Source organism: Amblyraja radiata, chromosome 7 (assembly GCF_010909765.2).
Source record: "Amblyraja radiata isolate CabotCenter1 chromosome 7, sAmbRad1.1.pri, whole genome shotgun sequence".
NCBI lineage: Eukaryota > Metazoa > Chordata > Chondrichthyes > Rajiformes > Rajidae > Amblyraja > Amblyraja radiata.
In genome coordinates, this window is record NC_045962.1 from 1,457,418 (window position 1) to 1,478,417 (window position 21,000).

At 46.2% G+C, this 21,000-nt stretch overlaps 1 protein-coding gene across 1 annotated transcript in view; it reads left to right on the forward strand.

Moving 5' to 3' along the window:
- Positions 1-21,000, forward strand: part of LOC116975666 (potassium voltage-gated channel subfamily H member 8-like) — an 851,239-nt gene that overhangs the window by 591,244 nt on the left and 238,995 nt on the right. Inside the window, exon 8 of the mRNA XM_033024992.1 lies at positions 11,884-12,168. Within this exon, the coding sequence (XP_032880883.1) occupies positions 11,884-12,168 (285 nt within the window). The remainder of the gene's footprint in view (positions 1-11,883; positions 12,169-21,000) is intronic.

Here is a 21,000-nt window from a genome sequence, read left to right on the forward strand (position 1 = left end):
TTTCAGCCCATTGCATTTTCTTGGTTGTTTCAAAGCAGGAAGGGGATGAATAAGAAAATAATACCTTAGGTCCAATTCTTCAAAGTCTAACAAATGTAAATTAGGTTGGTTGCTTTGTTATAAATGACAGGGCAGAGTTCCACCATTTGTTTAACCTCTTTTTCAAACCCCGTTGTCATGGTGATTTTTACGTGATCAGGTCAGGAACGTGATGACATGATGATGTGCGAGCTCTGCCAGGAAGAAGAACACAGCCAGATGGTCTGATTTTTCAAAAATAGGGTTGAGGGATGGAGCGATAGTCTCTTGATAGCGGAGTAGCAGTGGTCAAGGGTGTTTGATCCTCTGGCGCTGCAGGGAATGTGGTGATGGTGGTTTGGTAGTGTCTTCTTCAATCTAGTCTTGGTAGGTCCCTGGCAATGGTGGAGAAGATAGACACAAAATGCTGGAGTTACTCAGTGGGCCAGGCAGCTTCTCTGGAGAGAAGGAATGGGTGACGTTTCGAGTCGAGACTCTTCCTCAGACTCAGGAGACGGTGTGGGTAATGCTGTCTGGTGTTTGTTGACTACAGCACATAGTTCCTTCAGTGCTCGCTGCAAACTGCAGGCATGATGATGGAGGGAATTCTGTTGGGAGGTAGGAGGGATGCACTTTACTGCAGATGCTCCAGGTGGAGGGAGCAGGGGTTGGACAAGACCATCAGGCCCAAACACCTTTCGCTTTGCCTATTTTCCGTGACTATAAGTATTTTATGTTCAATGCAGATCTTGGCTTCCATTAAGATTTATTGTGTGGTCTATTAACCACTGGCTGGCATAACAGAATGCAAATGAACAGCTGCCATTAATAATGAACTTGTTAACAAAGATGAATGTTTCTCTGTGTGTTTTGAGCAGAGCCACTGATCTCTGCTGATCCAGTGTAGAATATTTATGGGTGGTTAACCAGCTAGATTAATTGCCCTGTTTCCAAACCATTGGAAAACCAGAGACGTGAGTTCAAACCCACCATGATAGTAATAATCTAAATCAGTAAATAAAAAGAGAATGAGCCTCAGTAATGGTAGCTGTGAAACCAATAGCCATCAGGCAATTAAACTTAACTCAAACAAAACTCTGAACATTAATAGCCCATTATCTGTTTATTTGCACTTTACCTGTTTTATTTATTGATGTGTGTATATATTTATACAATGGTATATGGACACACTGATCTGTTCTGTATTTATGCCTTCTATATTCTGTTGTGCTGAAGCAAAGCAAGAATTTCATTGTCCTATCTGGGACACATGACAATAAACTCTCTTGATCTTGATCTCTTGATCTTGATCTTGATCTTGATTGTTGTAAAACGGTTATATGTTTCTTTGTGAAGTTCAGGGAAGAACATGTGGCATGGTGGTGCAGTGGTAGAGATGCTACCAGAAACCCTGGTGCTGTAGGGATTTCATGCAAAAATAGAATTAATTCATCACAAAAATTCTTAAGGGATTGGACAGGCTAGATGCAGGTAAAATGTTCTCGATGTGGCGCGAGTCCAGAACCAGGGGTCACAGTTTAAGAATAAGGTGTAGACCATTTAGGACTGAGATGAGGAAAAACCTTTTCGCCCAAAGAGTTGTGAATCTGTGGAATTCTCTGCCTCGGAGGGATGTATTCAAGAGAAAGTTAGATTTAGCTCTTAGGGCTAAGGGAATCGAGGAATTCAGGGAGAAAGCAGGAACGGGGTTCTGATTTTGGATGATCACCCACGATCATATTGAATTGCGGTGTTGGCTGGAAGGGCCTGTTTCCAATTGAATCACTCTAGTACTCTATAACTCTTAGTGTTTGTCCACCAATCCATTTGATTAGTTAACCTTATGATTTGAACAGCGTAATTCCATTGTAGTCAATTAGCCCAGTTTAGCACCTGTATTAATCATTCATCACCATCTGATAATCTCATGATCACAGGAAACATACAGGGAACATAGATTTACAAGAAGGCATATCCAGTGCTAAACAGCAGTCTTGAATAGATGTTTTAAAATTCATTGGCCCTGATATTCAACAGTGACACTGTTTAATTTAACACGGTGCAGATGAAAATTAATTTCTTTCCCTGGAACAGAGTCAAGAGTCAATAGTGTTTGTTTGTCAAATACACCAGATATGAAGCAGAACAATCAACGTCTCACTTGCTGCAGATTTACAACACAATAGAAGCAGCAGCAACAATAAATGTACAATATGTTTTTAATTATTCTAACTAAACTAAACAATGATAGTGCAAAAACAAAGTACACTGAGCAAGCAAGGTACGGAATCAAGGGATATGGAGAGAAAGTAGGAACAGGGTACACAAAAATGCTGGAGAAACTCAGCGGGTGCAGCAGCATCTATGGAGCGAAGGAAATAGGCGACGTTTCGTGGCTGAAACCCTTCTTCAGACTGATGGGGGGTGGGGGGGAGAAGGAAGGAAAAAGGGAAGAGGAAGAGCCCGAGGGCGGGGGGATGGGAGGAGACAGCTTGAGGGTTAAGGAAGGGGAGGAGACAGCAAGGGCTAGCAAAACTGGGAGAATTCAACGTTCATGCCATCCGGACGCAAGCAAACCAGGCGGAATATGAGCTGTTGTTCCTCCAATTTCCGGTGTTGCTCACTCTGGCAATGGAGGAGACCCAGGACAGAGAGGTCGGATTGGGAATGGGAGGGGGAGTTGAAGTGCTGAGCCACCGGGAGTTCAGGTAGGTTATTGCGGACTGAGCGGAGGTGTTCGGCGAAACGATCGCCCAACCTCCGCTTAGTCTCCCCGATGTAAATCAGCTGACATCTAGAGCAGCGGATGCAGTAGATGAGGTTGGAGGAGATACAGGTGAACCTTTGTCGCACCTGGAATGACTGCTTGGGTCCTTGAATGGAGTCGAGGGGGGAGGTGAAGGAACAGGTGTTGCATTTCTTGCAGTTGCAACGGAAAGTGCCCGGGGAGGGGGTGGTACAACGGAAACGGAAAGTAGGAACAGGGTACTGATTGTGAATGTAGATAGGGTGGTAAAGAAAGCTGGCCTTTATAAATCAGAGCATTGAGTATAGAAGTTGGGATGTAATATTAAAATTGTACAAGGCATTGGTGAGGCCAATTCTGGAGTATGGTGTACAATTTTGGTCGCCTAATTATAGGAAGGATGTCAACAAAATAGAGAGAGTACAGAGGAGATTTACTAGAATGTTGCCTGGGTTTCAGCAACTAAGTTACAGAGAAAGGTTGAACAAGTTAGGGCTTTATTCTTTGGAGCGCAGAAGGTTAAGGGGGGACTTGATAGAGGTCTTTAAAATGATGAGAGGGATAGACAGAGTTGATGTGGATAAGCTTTTCCCACTGAGAGTAGGGAAGATTCAAACAAGGGGACATGACTTGAGAATTAAGGGACTGAAGTTTAGGGGTAACATGAGGGGGAACTTCTTTACTCAGAGAGTGGTAGCTGTGTGGAATGAGCTTCCAGTGAAGGTGGTGGAGGCAGGTTCGTTTTTATCATTTAAAAATAAATTGGATAGTTATATGGACGGGAAAGGAATGGAGGGTTATGGTCTGAGCGCAGGTATATGGGACTAGGGGGGAATACGTGTTCGGCATGGACTAGAAGGGTCGAGATGGCCTGTTTCCGTGCTGTAATTGTTATATGGTTATATGGATGATCAGACATGATCATATTGAATGGTGGTGCTGGCTCCTGCACCTATTTTCTATGTTTCTATGTTTCAACATTCTGTGGGAGAAAGAGGACCAGATATGTTCAAGTTGCAGTTCACATTTATTATCCCATGCACCAATTGGTACAGTGACATTTGAGTTACCGTACAACCATATGAATAAAAAGAACACAATACACAATAGAATTTAACATCAACATCCACCACAGTGGAATCAACATCTCACTGTGATGGAAGGCAATAAAGTTCAGTCAATCCTCCGCCTTTTGTTCACCCGTGGTCGGCGCCGTGAACCCTCCGCAGTCACCGCTACGGACGTCCCGATGTACAGGCATATGATGCAGATTGTGTAAGGATGTAAAAGCAACAGAGTAGTTGTCATTGGTGACTTTAATTTTTCAAATACTGACTGGGATTCTCTTCATGCCAGAGGCTTGGATGAGGCAGGATTTGTTAGTTACACCCATGAGGTTTCCTTACAGAGTAATTAGATAATCCAACATGAAATGAGCTTGGCCAGGTGATCAGAGTTTCAGTGGGAAAACATTTTGGGAACAGTGATGATAAAACTGTAAGTTTCCAGATGGTTGTAAGGATAAGACTTGAACTTGGGAGAAAGTGTTAAAATGGGAAATGGCAAATTACAACTGTATTAGGCAGGAGCTGTGTTTCAAGGGTATATCCCGTCAACAAGTCTGTGAAGTCTTTGCAGGATCACTCTAAAAAAGGCCTTTGCTGCAGCGCTCAGAAGTGAGACGCCCCTATAGTTGTTGAAATCACTGCGATCTCCCTTGTACAGGGTGAGGATGTTGGAGTTACAAGTACCATTAGTGACACCACCCTCTCTCCAGCAGAGCAGGGGAAGAGTGTGTGGGTCTGGCAAGAGTTGGCCATTTCCATACCTAAGGAGCTCAGCAGATACAGTAGGCTGCCCTGACCTGGAGCTGCCCTGGCTGCCAAGAGATTGATGGCTTTGTCCATTTCATGCGGTGGTGGTTAATAGTAAGATTAAACGAGAACTTACCAGTTTGAAGTTTGATCTGTATTTTATGAGGAGTTACGATGAGGTATTACGTGTAGAACCCGCTCAGCGCGCATGCGCGGCATACTTCCAAGCAGCGGTGTGGAATCACAGATAGACACAGTTATTTGAAGTAAACATAGTAAAGAAAAGGAGACATCAGTTATTAGTTTGATCCATACAATGAGGGTGGGAGCGGAGGACACGTAATCCCTCATCGTAACTCCTCATAAAATACAGATCAAACTTCAAACTGGTAAGTTCTCGTTTAATCTTACTATTTTACTTCGGAGTCACGTGAGTGACTACGTGAAGGCTTCAAAGCTCTGTGATTTCAAACCGTGTAACAGTTTTATTTCACTCACTGCCGAAGTTCTTGAGGGAGGAAGTGTTATCGTAATCAACCAATGAATCTGTTTTTCGAGAAACAAAAAAGTTTTTTTTTTTTTAACAATAACAAAATAAATTGCTCCTCCGGGCTTAAATTAAATATTTGCAGCTTGTAATATTTTCTCTGCAAATAAATCTGGTTTCGTCAACGGCTTGTTATAAAAGTTCTGAATGTCGTTTCCCTCGACCATCCTGCTGTATTCAGAATATGGTCAACCGGTACGTCCATTCTCTCGGCCGTTGATGTAGATGCTGCCCTAGTGGAATGAGATTTTAAATGTATTAGTATCTATTCCGGCAGCCTTCAGTACCTGTTTGAGCCATCTTGAAATGGTTTGGCTCGTTATCCGGCCATGAGGTTTCTTGTGGCTGACCCATAAGGCTTTTTCACTCCCTCTGATATTGTGGGTTGTGTCTATGTAATGTTGTAGATGGGTCACGACACACACCCGTGGCTCTGGTGGGTAGGCCCGGAATACCACTACTGGATTAGCTGTTCCTGGCCTGCTTTGTTTCACCAGACACTGTGGGATGAATGTCAAGGTCAAAGGTCAAAGGTCAAAAACTTTATTTGCCATTTGTGCTTACACACATAGGAACTCTTGTGCGGCTATTCAGAGAGTCAAGTCAAGTTAAAAATTAAAGATTAAAAATTTAAAAATTTAAAAAAATTAAAAAGACACACAGAAGACACATAATCCATTAAAAAAAACAAAACAAAAAAAAAAACACATACCACTCCAGAAATAAAAAAAAAGAAAATGCCTAAAACCCTATACAAAGGGAAAAGTGAGAGCATTGTAACTTGCACAAACCCTATATCAGGACATCAGTTCATTTTGTTTTGTTTTGGCCAAGAGTCTCACTGTTGCAGGGAAGAAGCTCTTAAAAAAGCGTGTTCCATTTGTGGCGATACTGTCCGCTCGTCTGTGCCTGAGGTTGTATGTGCAGTTTTTGTGTTTGAGCAGGGAGTGAGCTGGATGTAGTGTGTCTCTAATAATTCTCTCTGCTCTTTTTTGACAGCGCTGTGTGTAGATTGTGTCCATGGAGGGGAGTTCAGTTCTGATGATCCTCTCTGCAGTCTTTATGACTTTGCAGAGCCTTCCTCTCTGCCTGTGTGGTGTTTCCATACCACACCGTGATGCCTGTGGTGAGGATGCTCTCTATCAGTCCTTTGTAGACCTGGGTGAGAGGGCGACAGTGCAGACCAGCTTTTCTGAGCAGCCTGATGAAGTACAGTCTCTGCTGGGCTTTTTTCACTGTGGCTGCAGTGTTCAAAGTCCAGTTCAGATCTGATGTTACTTGTAGTCCCAGGTATCTGTAACTGTCAGCCCTCTCCACCACAGTCCCCTTGATGATGAGGGGCTGCAGGGGGGGGTGGATTTTTTCTGAAGTCCATTATTATTTCTCTTGTCTTGTCTGTGTTGAGGCTTAGGTCGTTCACCTCACCATAGGCAAGAATGTCGTTCACCAGACTCCTGTAGCCCGACTCGTTCCCCCCCCTTGATGAGGCCCAGGATGGTGGTATCATCCGCATACTTAATAATGATGGTGTTTTCCTGGGTGGAGACACAAATGTGATCTGATCTGGGGTGGTCACCATGTTGTCCAGCCTCAACTTGTGTAGTGACTGGACCCTCTGAGTGGATACAAGTGCCATCAACATGAGCGTCTTTAGTGTAGCTTGCTCGAGGCCGAGGGATCTGGCTGGTGGCCATTTCCTGAGGTATGTCAGGACCACACTGATATCCCAAATATGGGTATACCTGGGCTTAGGGGGCTTGATATTGTAAATGCCCTTCATCAGTTTTACCACCAGTGGATGGGATCCCATCGCCTGTTGTCCTGGCGCTGGTTGTTGCGTACATTGTCCCTGTTTCCTGGCAGTACTTCTCCCATTTTTTGATGCTGGCTAAGTACTGCCTCTTGTTGGATGTTCGAAGGGATGGCGACATGGTGGTGATGGTTTGTTCGGACAATCCTAGTTCCAGGTAAGGTCTGTTCAAAACCTGCAACCCAGGAGTTTAATTTTCTCATGGCATGGGTGTTTAACTTACCTGGTAGGTAAGTAGCTGATAGCCAAATATGTCTTTCGACACACCCTTGCCAAATCATGTTGACCAATTTGTCGCATGATAATGATTTTATGACGCCCATATGGTTAATATAAGCCACCACTATAGTATTATCAATTTGTAACCGAACATGCGAGTGCTGCATATTAGATACATATGCTTTTAAACCATAAAAGGCGCCCAACATCTCTAGATAGTTAATGCCCAGTGTAAGTAGTAATGATGACTAGGTTAGTTCATCTACCACCTGTGCTGGATATGGAGTTAGTCGCTCCCCAGCCCGAGCACTGGCATCTGTTTGAATAACTAAAGTAGGGTTAATGATGATGATAGGGCTGAAACTATGCCAAACGTTTTCTGCCCACCACTGTAGCTCTGATATTGCTTCAGTGGGTAATTTCATGACACGATCATAGTGACCTGTATGTCGTTTTAGTGCCTGTACCTTTGCTCTCTGTAAATTTTGATAGTGCAAAGGTCCGAATTGTGTAGCCGGAAATGCTGCTACCATTTCCCCAATTACTCTTGCTACTTGTCGAATAGTTGGTCGCTCGTTGACCATTAAATTGTTGCATGATTGTGCTAATTCAACCATTTTTGCCTTTGGCAAGGTAACAGTCATATGGACTGAGTTAATTGTGAAGCCCAGGTAGTCCATGATAGTGGATGGCTTCAACTTAGATTTATCTGGATGTAGGACGAACCCCAGAGTTTCGAGGAGCTGTTTTGTAGCTGATACTGCTGCCACAGCCAATTCCATCGTTTTCCCCTACTATCAGAATCTCATCCAGATATGCCATGACAATATGTTTTTGTTTTCTTAGTATTGCCATGGCTGGTTTCAATATTTTGGTGAATAATCTTGGGGCCGAAGTTAGCCCATTGGGCTGTGCTTTGTACTGCCATCGCTGTCCCATCCAGATAAATTTTAGGTATCTGCGATGATCCTTGTGTATGGGTACTAGATAGTAAGCATCTTTGAGATCAATGCTTGCCATGAAGTATCCTTTGGAAATCAGTTGTTTGGCAGTAACAAATGTCTCCATTTTGAAATGTATATACTTAACAAACTTATTTAGTGATGTTAAATCAATGATGATGCGACATCCACCATCTTTTTTGGTTTTAGTGAATATATTCGATACAAATGCCAAAGGTCCATGTTTGGTCTTTTCGATGACCCCCTTTGGGATAAGTCTCACCAGTTCAGCTTGTCCCTCACGTTTCTCTTTGACAGAGGGAGAAACACCCTTTGGGCCCAATGTTGAACTGGCGGCGATTTTTCTGACATGAATTGTATTTCATATCCTCTAATGCTGTTGAGTATATAGTTGTCACTCGTGACAGTGTCCCATGCTTCTTTGAACAAGTGTAATCTCCCCCTGTTAGTAAAGAACCCCTACTCTATATGCTGGCAGGAACCAGACCCACCTACCTCCATGGTTATTGGGGTTTCTTCTGTTTTCTCATGTACTTGAAGGCTTTGCTTGTCTGACGTGCTGGCGATGTTGGGGGGTGGCACATTTTCCATGGGGTCCGCTCTGGGCCCTGATCTAAAAAAGATCTTTGGGGATAAATGCGGTCCCCGAGCTTTCACTAGTCCCATATTGAGGACGTCGACTGGTGGATGCCGTGGGGTGCTGCCGCTTGGGTATTGTAGGTCTTGGTTTTCTCGTCCCGGGGCCTGCCCTCATGAGGCTGAAAGTTTTCGATGCCTCTTCCATGTCCCTTACCTTTTTGGTGAGGTCCTTCCCGAATAACAGAGCGTCCGTCTCTGCAGCTGGGGCTTTGCATAACCCAGCAAATTTGGGATTGAGGGCAGGTCTTATGGTTTCCCGCCGGAAGTTTCAAACTGAGTGTTGCACATCAATGCCAGTACATCCTGCTGGCAGGTATCCATCTCCGTGCTGTCCACAGAACGAGCAAAGGCTGTGATGGCCAACGTCAGGAGCCATCACAGCTGTAGCTTGAGTTCATGGTTACGAATGTGTGACCCCACGTGCCCCCAGATTTGGCTGTTCACAGTCAGCACTCTGAGGCCTCACAGTTCTCTGGTGCTGTGTAAAGATCTAGTGCCTCAGAAAGCACCTTCCTGCAAGGGCTTATTCGAAAGATGATTTATGCTGGCCGTGTTTCGGTTCCAGCAGTCTTCCAGCACGTGGGGTTGCTACATAGCGGTCCATCACACCCAGCAGCTCTTCCTGCTCCTGCACCCCTTGCATACTCCCGATCTCGTCCGCCAGCCCCTGTTCCAGACCAGCCCAGCCCTGGTCGCCAATGCTAGCCTCCAGTAATGAGGGAGCAGAGGGCAGTGCACAAGACACTGTGGAGGGGGTGCCTGATCTCCCTCCGCGAGAGCGTCTTTCTGCGCATCCCGCTGGAGCTGCTCCAAGAGCCGTTGGATGCAGCTCAGGCGGCTGTCTCTCCTCCGTTTAGGTGGAGACATGTCCCCGTCCGACGAACCGGGAAACACCGGCCGGTTGGTTTTCCTGGTGGATTTTTTTTTCCCCCCAGTCCGCTGTTCAGGCGTTTAGCGGGACTGGGCTTGGCTCGGTGTCGGGGATGGTGGAGCGCTCTATGACTGGCACCAGAGGGAGAGCATCGAGAGCTGCGGTAGAGATGTCACCCTCGTATGAATTCCATCTGCACTTGTGCCCATGATGCCAGGGTGCAGTAATTCCAAACTAATTCTAAAGAGCAAGCATCAAATACCGGGAGTACTGGAGACCTGGTTATCCTTCTGTTCTTGGTGAACGGCTGTGGCTCGCCTGCAGTCCGTTTGTTTTTACTTTTTTGTGTTGTTTTTTTAGTTTTGTCTAGTTAAGTTTTTGTTTTTTTAGGTTGTGTTTATGTGTGTGTGTGGGGGGGGGGGGTTGAAACAGGGCTTGCTGTCTCTCCCTTCGGGGGAATGCAACTTTTTTGTAGTATCCCCCTTCTCTGCCTCCGCCTGCGCTGAGGCCTAATGGTGGAGCTGGCGACCTCGAGGCTCCGGAGTCAGAGTCTGTCAGGACTCGCCCTGGGCTCGCCCCCGTGTGGGCGGCCCAGCTCGGGGCTGGAACGGCGCTCCCGTGAGGGGCTGAGACGCTCCCGTGTGGGCGGTCCAGCCAGAGGGAAACGGCGCTCCCATCGGGGCGGCCCAGCTCGAGGGAAACGGCGCTCCCGTCGGGGTGGCCCAGCCCGAGGGAAACGGCGCTCCCGTCGGGGCGGCCCAGCTCGAGGGAAACGGCGCTCCAGTCGGGGCGGCCTGGCGCGGGGCTGAGACGCTTACGTGAAGGCGACCCGGCTCGGGGCTGGAACGATGCTCCGGTGGCTGAGACGGCGTTCTGGCGGCGGCCTGAGTCCATGGTTCGGCCGCGGGCCAGTGGACGACGTCGTCAACAGCTGCGTCTGCTGGACTGGAGGGCGGCAGCTTCGACCACCCCGGTTTGAACCGGCCCGTTCGCGGAGCTCGGTGAGCCGCGGGACTGACTTACCATCGCCCGGTGGGGCAATGCCTCAGCGCAGAGGGAGAAGAGGAGGGAAGAGACAGCAGCCCTAAGATTTTTGCCTCCATCACAGTGAGGAGGTGCTTGGTGGACTCACTGTGGTGGATGTTAATTTGTGTTTACTGTCTGTTCTGTTGTCTATTATTGTATTATTGTATGTATGACTGCAGGCACGAAATTTCGTTCAGACTGAAAGGTCTGAATGACAATAAAGGAAATTCAATTCAATTCAATTAAACTACGACAACTGTATAATGAAATAATCCATGATCAATCTCCTCAAAGCAGCATTGTTGCATGTTGAAGACAGGATCTTTGAAGAATATGAAAGAAACAGGAGAGAACTTAAACAGGGAATCAGGAGCTCATGCAATGTGCTCGGAGAATAGGATTTAAAAATAAATCCAAGGCATTTGTTCAGACATTATAAACAAGGCATTTTCATTGAAGCTGTCACATTTTAGTGCCACCATTTTAGTAAAAGAGTTAAAAGGAAATTCCAAATATTTCGGCACAAAGTAATTGTTTTCCTCCAGATATTTCTCCGGAAATCCCTCAGCTCTTCCATCTCTCCAATGTGGATCATTTGTTACATTTATGAAGCACTTCAGTTATTATTTGTGAGAGTTGTGAATTTGTGGAATTCCCTGCCACAGAGGGCAGTGGAGGCCAAGTCACTGGATGGATTTAAGAGAGAGTTAGATAGAGCTCTAGGGGCTAGTGGTATCAAGGGATATGGGATTATTGATTGGGGACAATCAGTCTTGATCACAATGAATGGAGGTGCTGGCTCGAAGGGCCAAACGGCCTCCTCCTGCACCTATTTTCTATGTTTCTATGTCTATGTTTCTATATATAACAATGAATGACATTTACGAGAATGCTCCAGTTGCTACAAGATATGACTTTTGCATATTTTGTACCATGGGTGTTGAGAAAGTTGAATGTTCAATTCCTTCTGTCTGGATTGGTGCCTGTTAGGCCAAAGTGCTGCACTCCTGAAGTGCATGAGCAAGAACCAAATACCAGGAGTGCTGGAGACATGGTTGTCCTTTTTTCTAAATTATTACAACTGTATAATGGAATAATCCATGATCATTCTCCTCAAAGCAACACTGCTGCATGTCTAAGACAAGTTGGGTTCATTTCCTTCATAATTTTGTCATGATTCATCCAGAGCCAAGGCGCAATTACATTTACCAACGCACTTTATTTCTTTCAGGTTGGCTTCACGAGTTGGCAAAGCGTTTGGGAACTCCGTATGTATACGTTTCAACACTGAGTGCCTCCACCACCCTGAACTCCACTCTTCAGAGCACCTCCATTAACACCAGCTCTGGAGGTAATAGTTCCAGTCTGGAGCTGCTGGGAGGTCCCTCAATCCGAAGCTCCTACATCACATCACTCTACTTTGCACTCAGCAGCCTCACCAGTGTGGGCTTTGGGAATGTGTCAGCTAACACAGATGCTGAGAAAATCTTTTCCATTTGCACCATGCTCATAGGAGGTAGGTTTGCATTCTCTCACACTCCCGACATTACATCCGTTCTTCTTTCAGTCCAAGGTGTCCACTTTGGGTTTTAACATTAGTAATTATCAAAATTCGCCTCAATTTCGACATTTAGGATTCATGTTGATAAATAAGCTTAATGTTTTGATATAGTTTAGAAAGGTGGCAATTTGGCAAACAAGACAAGCTAAAACTAGAGCTTAAGTTTCAGATCAATAACCTTCCTAGAGAAACAGAAAAGATGAACAGCAGTGAGTGAGATGTTTGGGGAAGTACCAGTAGTAATAAAAGACTTTCTAGAAGCTTTACTCTTCACAATTGCATTATAATAGATGAAGTGCAATTATGTAAATACAGGAGACCCCTGTTATTATGGACATATGTGCACCGGATTTTGGTTATAGTGTACAGAGCGACCCACAGTAATTTGATATTTTCTAGCGGGTCCACAGAAACAAAGTCAGAGTGGCGGCGCGGCCCTGGCTGCAGCGGCTCACCGGCAGTCCCGTTTGTTTGTGTTTTTTGTGTTGTTTATTTTGTTTTGGTTAGTCTAGTTTTTGGTTCTTAGTTTGTGTTTTGGGGGGGTGGGGGGTTGAAACGGGATTTGCCGTCTCTTCCTGCGGGGGAATGCGACTTTTTTGTCGTATTCCCCTTCTCTGTCTCCGTCTGCGCTGAGGCCTAATGGAGCTGATGACCTCGAGGCTCCGGAGGCAGAGCCCGTCAGGACTCGCCCTGAGCTCGCTCCCGTGAGGGTGGTCCGGCTCAGGGCTGGAAACAGTGCTCCCTGAGAGGCTGTGGCGCTCTCGTGAGGGCGGCCAGCCCAAGGGTGGAAGAGGCTCCCGTCGGAGCGCCGAGCTCGGGGAGGGGCGGCGCTCGCAGCCCGAGGGAGGTTCGGCGCCCATGTCGGGGCGGCGCCGGCCCGAGGGAGAAGCGACGCCCAAGTCGGGGCGGCCCTGGCCAGAGGGAGAAAGACGCCAAGTCGGGGCGCCCGCCAAGGAGAAGCGACGGCACCGGCCCGAGGGAGGTTCGGCGGCCCATGTCGGGGGGGCCCAGCCCGAGGCTGAAGACGGCACGATACTCACGTGAGGGTGGCTGGGACGGTGTTCTGGCGGTGGTGGCATGAGTCCGGGGTTTCGGCCGCGGGCCAAGCGCTGCGTCTGCAGGACTGGTGGGCGGCAGCTTCGACCACCACCGGGCGCGTATGAGCCCGACTGATTATAACATCGCCCGGGGGGTAATTGCCTCAGCGCAGAGGGAGAAGAGGAGGGAAGAGACTGCAGACCTAAGACTTTTGCCTCCATCACAGTGAGGAGATGCTGGGTGGACTCACTGTGGTGGATGTTAATATGTGTTTATTGTTGTTTTTATTGTATTATATGTATGACTGCTGCAATTTAGTTCAGACTTCGGTCTGAATGACAATAAAGGCATATCTATCTATCTATGAGTAGATAATAGATGAAGTGCAATTATGTAAATACAGGAGACCCCTGTTATTATGGACATATGTACACCAGATTTTGGTTATAGTGTACAGAGCGACCCACAGTAATTTGATATTACTAGCGGGTCCACAGAAACAAAGTTCACTGCCTCCCTGGTCTCTCTGAGGCCGGGTCCATGGAAGCTGCTGCTGACCCGCACCATCCCACTGCTTCTAGACCAGTCCTACCGACCTTCACCGCAGGTCATGCTGCCAACACCACCCCTGGTCCACACTACCTCCCCAGCCACTTCAAGGCCAGGCTGACAATATCACGTCCGGTCTACACTACCACCCTAACCGCTTCAAGGCTAGGCTGACAACACCACCCCTGGTCCACACTACCTCCCCAGCCGCTTCCAACCCGGACCTACTCCGCAACCGCCAGCCACACAGCTTTCTCGGTCGCTTCCAGGCCACACCTGCCACCACCACCATCGCCGACTCTTACCGGCACTTCGGCCGCCTGCGGGCCGCGACCATTGACTCCACCGTTCCTCACCTCTCCCCTGGCTAACAGCAGGCCGCGATTCCTGGATTCCAGGGCCAGTTCCAGACCGAGACTCTGAAAAAGGGTTTTGACCCAAAACGTCACCTATCCATGTTCTCCAGAGTTGGTGTCTAACCTGCTGAGTTACTCCAGCACTCTGTAACCTTCTCGGTAATCCCTTACTCAGTTATAGTGGACAATTGGCAATATTCCTCCCCTATAACGAGGGTTTACTGTAACGGCAGAATATTTCAGGATACTATTTCAGTTTTACAGCAGGAATTTGTTTCACCATCATTTCATAAGAATCAGTGTTATTCTGAAAGCAGAATACTGTATGATGCTGAAAAACAGAAAATAGAAACAGAAAATGTTGCAATGGCGACTACGGGTGCTGTCTGTGTGGAGTTTGTACGTTCGCCCCTTGACCGCGTAAGTTTTCTCAGAGAGCTTCCGTTTCCTCCCACACTCCAAAGACGTGCATGCTTGTAGATTATTTGGCTTGGTATAAATGTAAATCGTCCCTAGTGTGTGTAGGGTAGTGTTAATGTGCGGGGATCGCTGGTCAGTGTGGACTCGGTGGGCCGAAGGGCCTGTTTCTGCGGTGTATCTCTAAATTAAACTATTATGCAGGAAAGCAGCATCTATGAGCAAAGGCAGAGAGTGTCTATGGATAAATCATTATCTTCATCATCATTGTTGAAAACATCAAAGGTTACGGTGCCTAATGGGCCTGTCCCACTTAGGCGACTTTTTAGGCGACTGCAGGAGATTCTGCAGTCGCCACATGTTCGCGGGTGGTTGCCGGGGAGTCGCCTTCATGGTCGTGCGGAGTTCCTGCATTCTGGGAACTAGTCGCGGCCTCATTATGGTCACCGCAAATTTTTCAACATGTTGAAAAATTAGCGGTGACTAGAATGAAGCCGCCTTGGAGTGTAGCAAGAATTCTCGAGCCGTAGGTGGGTCGCCAGGAGGTCGAAGGTTCTCGTAGGTTGTAGCCGGTGCTGACCGGTAAATTATATTGGCTCATTGGGGAAAAAAAACATAAGCAGTAGTTTTCTGAACCAAGGATACCCGACCAGTAATGTTAAATGTCTGCCTAACCTCACAGCCATGTATCTCTGGCTTCTTAAAAGTTTACTCCACTCCTTCTCCCTCCTTCTCCCCCCTGTACCCCCCCTCCCCCCCCTCCCTCTCCCCTCCCATCTCCCCTCCCCACTCCCCCCACTTTTAAGGGCTTACCGTACACTGTGCTTTAGCCGTCTTAATTACAGCGCCAACCTTCCTGTTCATCACGGTGTGTGTCTGTATCATCTTGGCTTTGCAACATGTGAATTTCAGACAGTGCTCCCGCTTGCCCTGTCCCCCACCTGCGATGCGTTTGTGTATTTGTGTGTGTGTGTTCCATTCTGACTGTCGCCGTTCCAGTTTCCGGTTTTTCAGGCGACTGCCGGCAACTTGACAGGCCCATTACAATGCTATGTGTGACAGTGATCGCAACTGCTGCTGAAGTGTGGATGGCAGCTGGCTCGCTAGGAGCTCATCCACCCTTTGTCAGGTCTTGTTTTTGGTCCTGATGGGGGTCCACAGCCCCCTCCTCACCTGGCTAACCACGTGGGGGAGACGGTTTAGTCTCCGACTATGGAGCAGGTAGCATGGGATTACATGGTACCCGTGGCGGGAGGTACTTCCCCTAACCTGACCTGGATAAAGACACCGTTTTAATGATGCAGGTAGTAATCTTTTATCTTCTAAGTTGCAAAGAAGATGAAGGTTGTAGAGAGCAAAAGGAATGCCTGTGACAGGATAGAGAAAATGAACGACTAAGTGACACAAATGGTGGTGGTGGTGGTGCCAGATGAGAGACGGCGGTGAAAGTTAGCTAGTTGCAGCTAATATAACCATATAACCATATAACCATATAACAATTACAGCACGGAAACAGGCCATCTCGGCCCTACAAGTCCGCGCCGAACAATTTTTTTCCCTTAGTCCCACCTGCCTGCACTCATACCATAACTCTCCATTCCCTTCTCATCCATATGCCTATCCAATTTATTCTTAAATGATACCAACGAACCTGCCGCCACCACTTCCACTGGAAGCTCATTCCACACCGCTACCACTCTCTGAGTAAAGAAGTTCCCCCTCATGTTACCCCTAAACTTCTGTCCCTCAATTCTAATCTGTGCGGAGCAGATGTAAGTAGAACCATACATACAAGAACAGAACTGGAGCATTAATATTTCGAAGAATGCAGATGCTGAAAATTCAAGTAACACAGAGAATGCTTGAAAATGAAAGTCGAGCAAAATCTACGGAGCAAGAAAAACAGAGTTCACATTGCAGATTGATAACAAGTTGGAAAAGATGGCCATCTGAAATTAACCATATAACCATATAACAATTACAGCACGGAAACAGGCCATCTCGACCCTTCTAGTCCGTGCCGAACACATAATCTCCCCTAGTCCCATATACCTGCGCTCAGACCATAACCCTCCATTCCTTTCCCATCCATATAACTATCCAATTTATTTTTAAATGATAAAAACGAACCTGCCTCCACCACCTTCACTGGAAGCTCATTCCACACAGCTACCACTCTCTGAGTAAAGAAGTTCCCCCTCATGTTACCCCTAAACTTCAGTCCCTTAATTCTCAAGTCATGTCCCCTTGTTTGAATCTTCCCTACTCTCAGTGGGAAAAGCTTTTCCACGTCAACTCTGTCTATCCCTCTCATCATTTTAAAAACCTCTATCAAGTCCCCCCTTAACCTTCTGCGCTCCAAAGAATAAAGCCCTAACTTGTTCAACCTTTCTCTGTAACTTAGTTGCTGAAACCCAGGCAACATTCTAGTAAATCTCCTCTGTACTCTCTCTATTTTGTTGACATCCTTCCTATAATTAGGCGACCAAAATTGTACACCATACTCCAGAATTGGCCTCACCAATGCCTTGTACAATTTTAACATTACATCCCAACTTCTATACTCAATGCTCTGATTTATAAAGGCCAGCACACCAAAAGCTTTCTTTACCACCCTATCTACATGAGATTCCACTTTCAGGGAACTGTGCACAGTTATTCCCAGATCCCTCTGTTCACCTGCATTCTTCAATTCCCTACCATTTACCGTGTACGTCCTATTTTGATTTGTCCTGCCAAGATGTAGCACCTCACACTTATCAGCATTAAACTCCATCTGCCAACTTTCAGCCCACTCTTCCAACTAGCATAAATCTCTCTGTAGACTTTGAAACTCTACTTCATTACCCGCAACCCCACCTATCTTAGTATCATCTGCATACTTACTAATCCAATTTACCACACCATCGTCCAGATCATTGATGTACATGACAAACAACAGTGGACCCAACACAGATCCCTGTGGCACCCCACTCGTCACTGGCCTCCAACCTGACAAACAACCATCCACCATTACTCTCTGGCATCTCCCATTCAGCCACTGTTGAATCCATCTTGCTACTCCACAATTAATACCCAACCATTGAACCTTCTTAACCAACCTTCCATGAGGAACCTTGTCAAAGGCCTTACTGAAGTCCATATACACAACATCCACTGCTTTACCCTCATCAATTTCCCGAGTAACATCTTCAAAAAATTCAAGAAGATTAGTTAAACATGACCTTCCAGGCACAAATCCATGTTGACTGTTCCTAATCAGACCCTGTTTATCCAGATGCTTATATATATTATCTCTAAGTATTCTTTCCATTAATTTGCCCACCACTGACGTCAAACTAACAGGTCTATAATTGCTAGGTTTACTCTTAGACCCCTTTTTAAACAATGGAACAACATGCGCAGTACGCCAATCCTCCGGCACTATTCCCGTTTCTAATGACATTGAAATTGTTGAGCCCAGCATCACATTGCGAAGGCTTTATCTTATCTCGTCACAAGATAATATTGTGTTCCTTGAATCCATATTTGGCTTTCTTGGAGAAGTCAGTGGCAGCAGAATAGAGACTTAAAGTTACTAACTTTAAGGGGTGTTCTCAAAACAGTCCGCCAATCAGTCTTGCTTACTCCAGTGATGAGGAGACCATTTCATGAACACTGAAGATAGTGCATTAAATTGAAAGTAATATAAATGGAAAGCGACTTCTTGTGGAAAGAATATGTGAACCTCTGGATGGTGAGCAGCGAAATGATAAACGGGTAGCTTTGTATCTTCCGCAGGGAAGGTGTCATGAGAAGGGGCCATGGGTCTTAGTGGAGATGAAGTAGTGAACCAAAAAGTTGCAGAGCAAAAAATATCATTCAATTGCAATATGGCAAAGCAGAATGTATCTAGTGATGGGAGGATGTTGAGCATGGTGGACATTATGGAGGATAATTGGTGAAATGTGGGGACTAGTGGCTGGACATTATGGGGAAGAGATGTCCTATCATTGTGCTGGGTGGGTGACACATGGGATTGGGGTCTCGGGCAATTAAAGAGGAAGATAAGTCATGTTTGAGGAAAAAGGGATGGCGAAGATGGCGAACACCACTACTTGTATGAAGTAGTGGTGTTACTCCACTCTTGATTTGGAGGAAGTAGTGGAGTTAAAGGTGAAGTTGTTGCTCGTGAGAACATTCAGCAACAGTGCTTCCTGCTCTTGAGTTTCATCACCTTTTATGCCATTGAGCTCCATGCTCCCAGATCCCCATGGTCAATTTCTAATTTTTTTCATTCACTTTCTTCTGCATCTTCATCTCAAGAATAGGTTAGTGACCAATATCCATTGCAAGTCTACAGGTGGTGCAGCGGTAGAGTTGCTGCCTTACAGCGCTTGTAGCGCCAGAGACCCAGGTTTGATCCCGACCACAGGTGCTGTCTGTACGGAGTTTGTACGTTCTCCCTGTGATCAAGTGGGTTTTCTCCGAGATCTTTGATGTCCTCCTGCACTCCAAAGATGTACAGATTTGTAGGTTAATTGGCATGGTATAAATGTAAATTGTCCCTAGTTTGTGTAGGATTATGTTAATGTGCGGAGATTGCTGGTCGGTGCGGACTCAGTGGGTCGAAAGGCCTGTTTCCGCGCTGTATCTCTAAACTAAACTAAACTAAATCTACATAGCTAGTTTGACTTCTTCACCCCCTCTCCCATCCAGGTTCCATAGCATTCCATTCCATTCAGCCAACTCATCCACTTCCATTGTATCTGTTTCAGTGATGAATCCTTCTACATCAGTGCTTCTGAGCTATCTTCTTTTCTTAACTGTGATTTATCCTTCTGCAGAGTTTAAAGGGTGGTCCAACATATCTGTTTCACCTTCTGCACATACCTTGCCCAACTCCTGCTCCATGCCCCAGAAAAAGGAAGTGAGTCCCTTTTGTCCACTTTAAAACCACCAGCTTTCACATTGAATTGTTAAGCCTTCATAATTACTGCTGCCTTTAACTCCCAGACATGTCATTGCCTCCCCTTTACTTTCAGCATTTCAAAATGGCTGCTCACTCCATCTCTCTCGAGCTCACTCTCAAATCTCCACCAACACATCTCCATTCTCCTTCTCACTGCACCTTCCCATGCAATATCAGGAGCGATCACATATTGTACCTCTTCCCTTTCTACCGTGCAAAGACCCTTCTGTCAGGGGAAGTAGGCATTCCACGTGGAAGTGAGGATGCCACTGCCGGGGGGGGGGGGGGGGGGGATCAAAGGAGGACGTGTCATGGGGGGGCCGCCATGAGTGAGGAGGAGGGGGGAGGGGGGAGGTGGGCGAACAAAGCACGGATCCTAGCACGGATACTTTGTATCTTTGTCAGCATCCTTTATGTGGCAACTATTTGCATACCTTGAGTACGCAAGCAAAGAATTTCACCGTGACCTGTCATATGTAACAATAAAGTATTCATTCAGTCAGCTTCATTTCCCCCACTTTAGCAGTGGCGTATACAGTGTTGTCATCAAATTAGATGGATCTGAAAAGCTGGGACAATGGAATTAAATCCTTAGAGATGATGCACTTGATGTTTACAATATTGTCTCCTCTCAGCTGAAGAAGCCAAATGCAGCTTGGCTAACTGCTCTGCACAACACCTCTGCCCAGTTCACAAGTGTGGTCCTCAGCTAACACTTTAACCCTCAATCCCATTTCCTTTGACATCTCTGTCTTTTGCCGCCTACACTATTCCCGTGGAGGCCAACATAATCTCTGGAGCAGCATCCCAACTTCAAATTAGCGCATTAGAGCAGCAGGATTTAACATTAATTCAGTGATTTCAAATAACATGCTTTCTTAACATGAACTCTGTTTTTCTTTATCCACAAACATTGCCTAACCGTGTATTTCCAGCACTCTGTTTTATTTCAGATTTCTAGCATCTGCAATATTTCATATTGAATGGTTCACAGTTCTGCTTTTCTGTGCTCATTCATACCCTTCTGTTTACATCTCCTCCAGACAGATTAGCAGTGAAGAGGCCTTCACAACGTTCTCTCAGCCAGCACCACACCACTTATCTCATTTGATAGACACAAAATGCTGGAGTAACTCAACGGACAGGCAGCATCTCTGGATATAACCTTTAGCCTGTCCTGCTGAGTTGCTCCAGCATTTTGCATCTATTTTCAGAGTAAACCAGCACCTGCAGTTCCTTCCGACACATATCTCAGTTCCCTCCTACATTTATCTAATTTGATCACTCTTGGCTTTCAGCACATCCTTGACACTTCTTTTGTTTCCCCCAACCTTCCCCTTCCCCTGTAATGTTTAATGTTTGATTTTTAAACTTGTTGTGAATAAAAGCCATCCATACTTTCTTTCTTCAGGAAAGCAGCCTGTGTAATTTCACTATTTCCTGTTTTAATGCAATGATATTCCAACAGCGCAAATA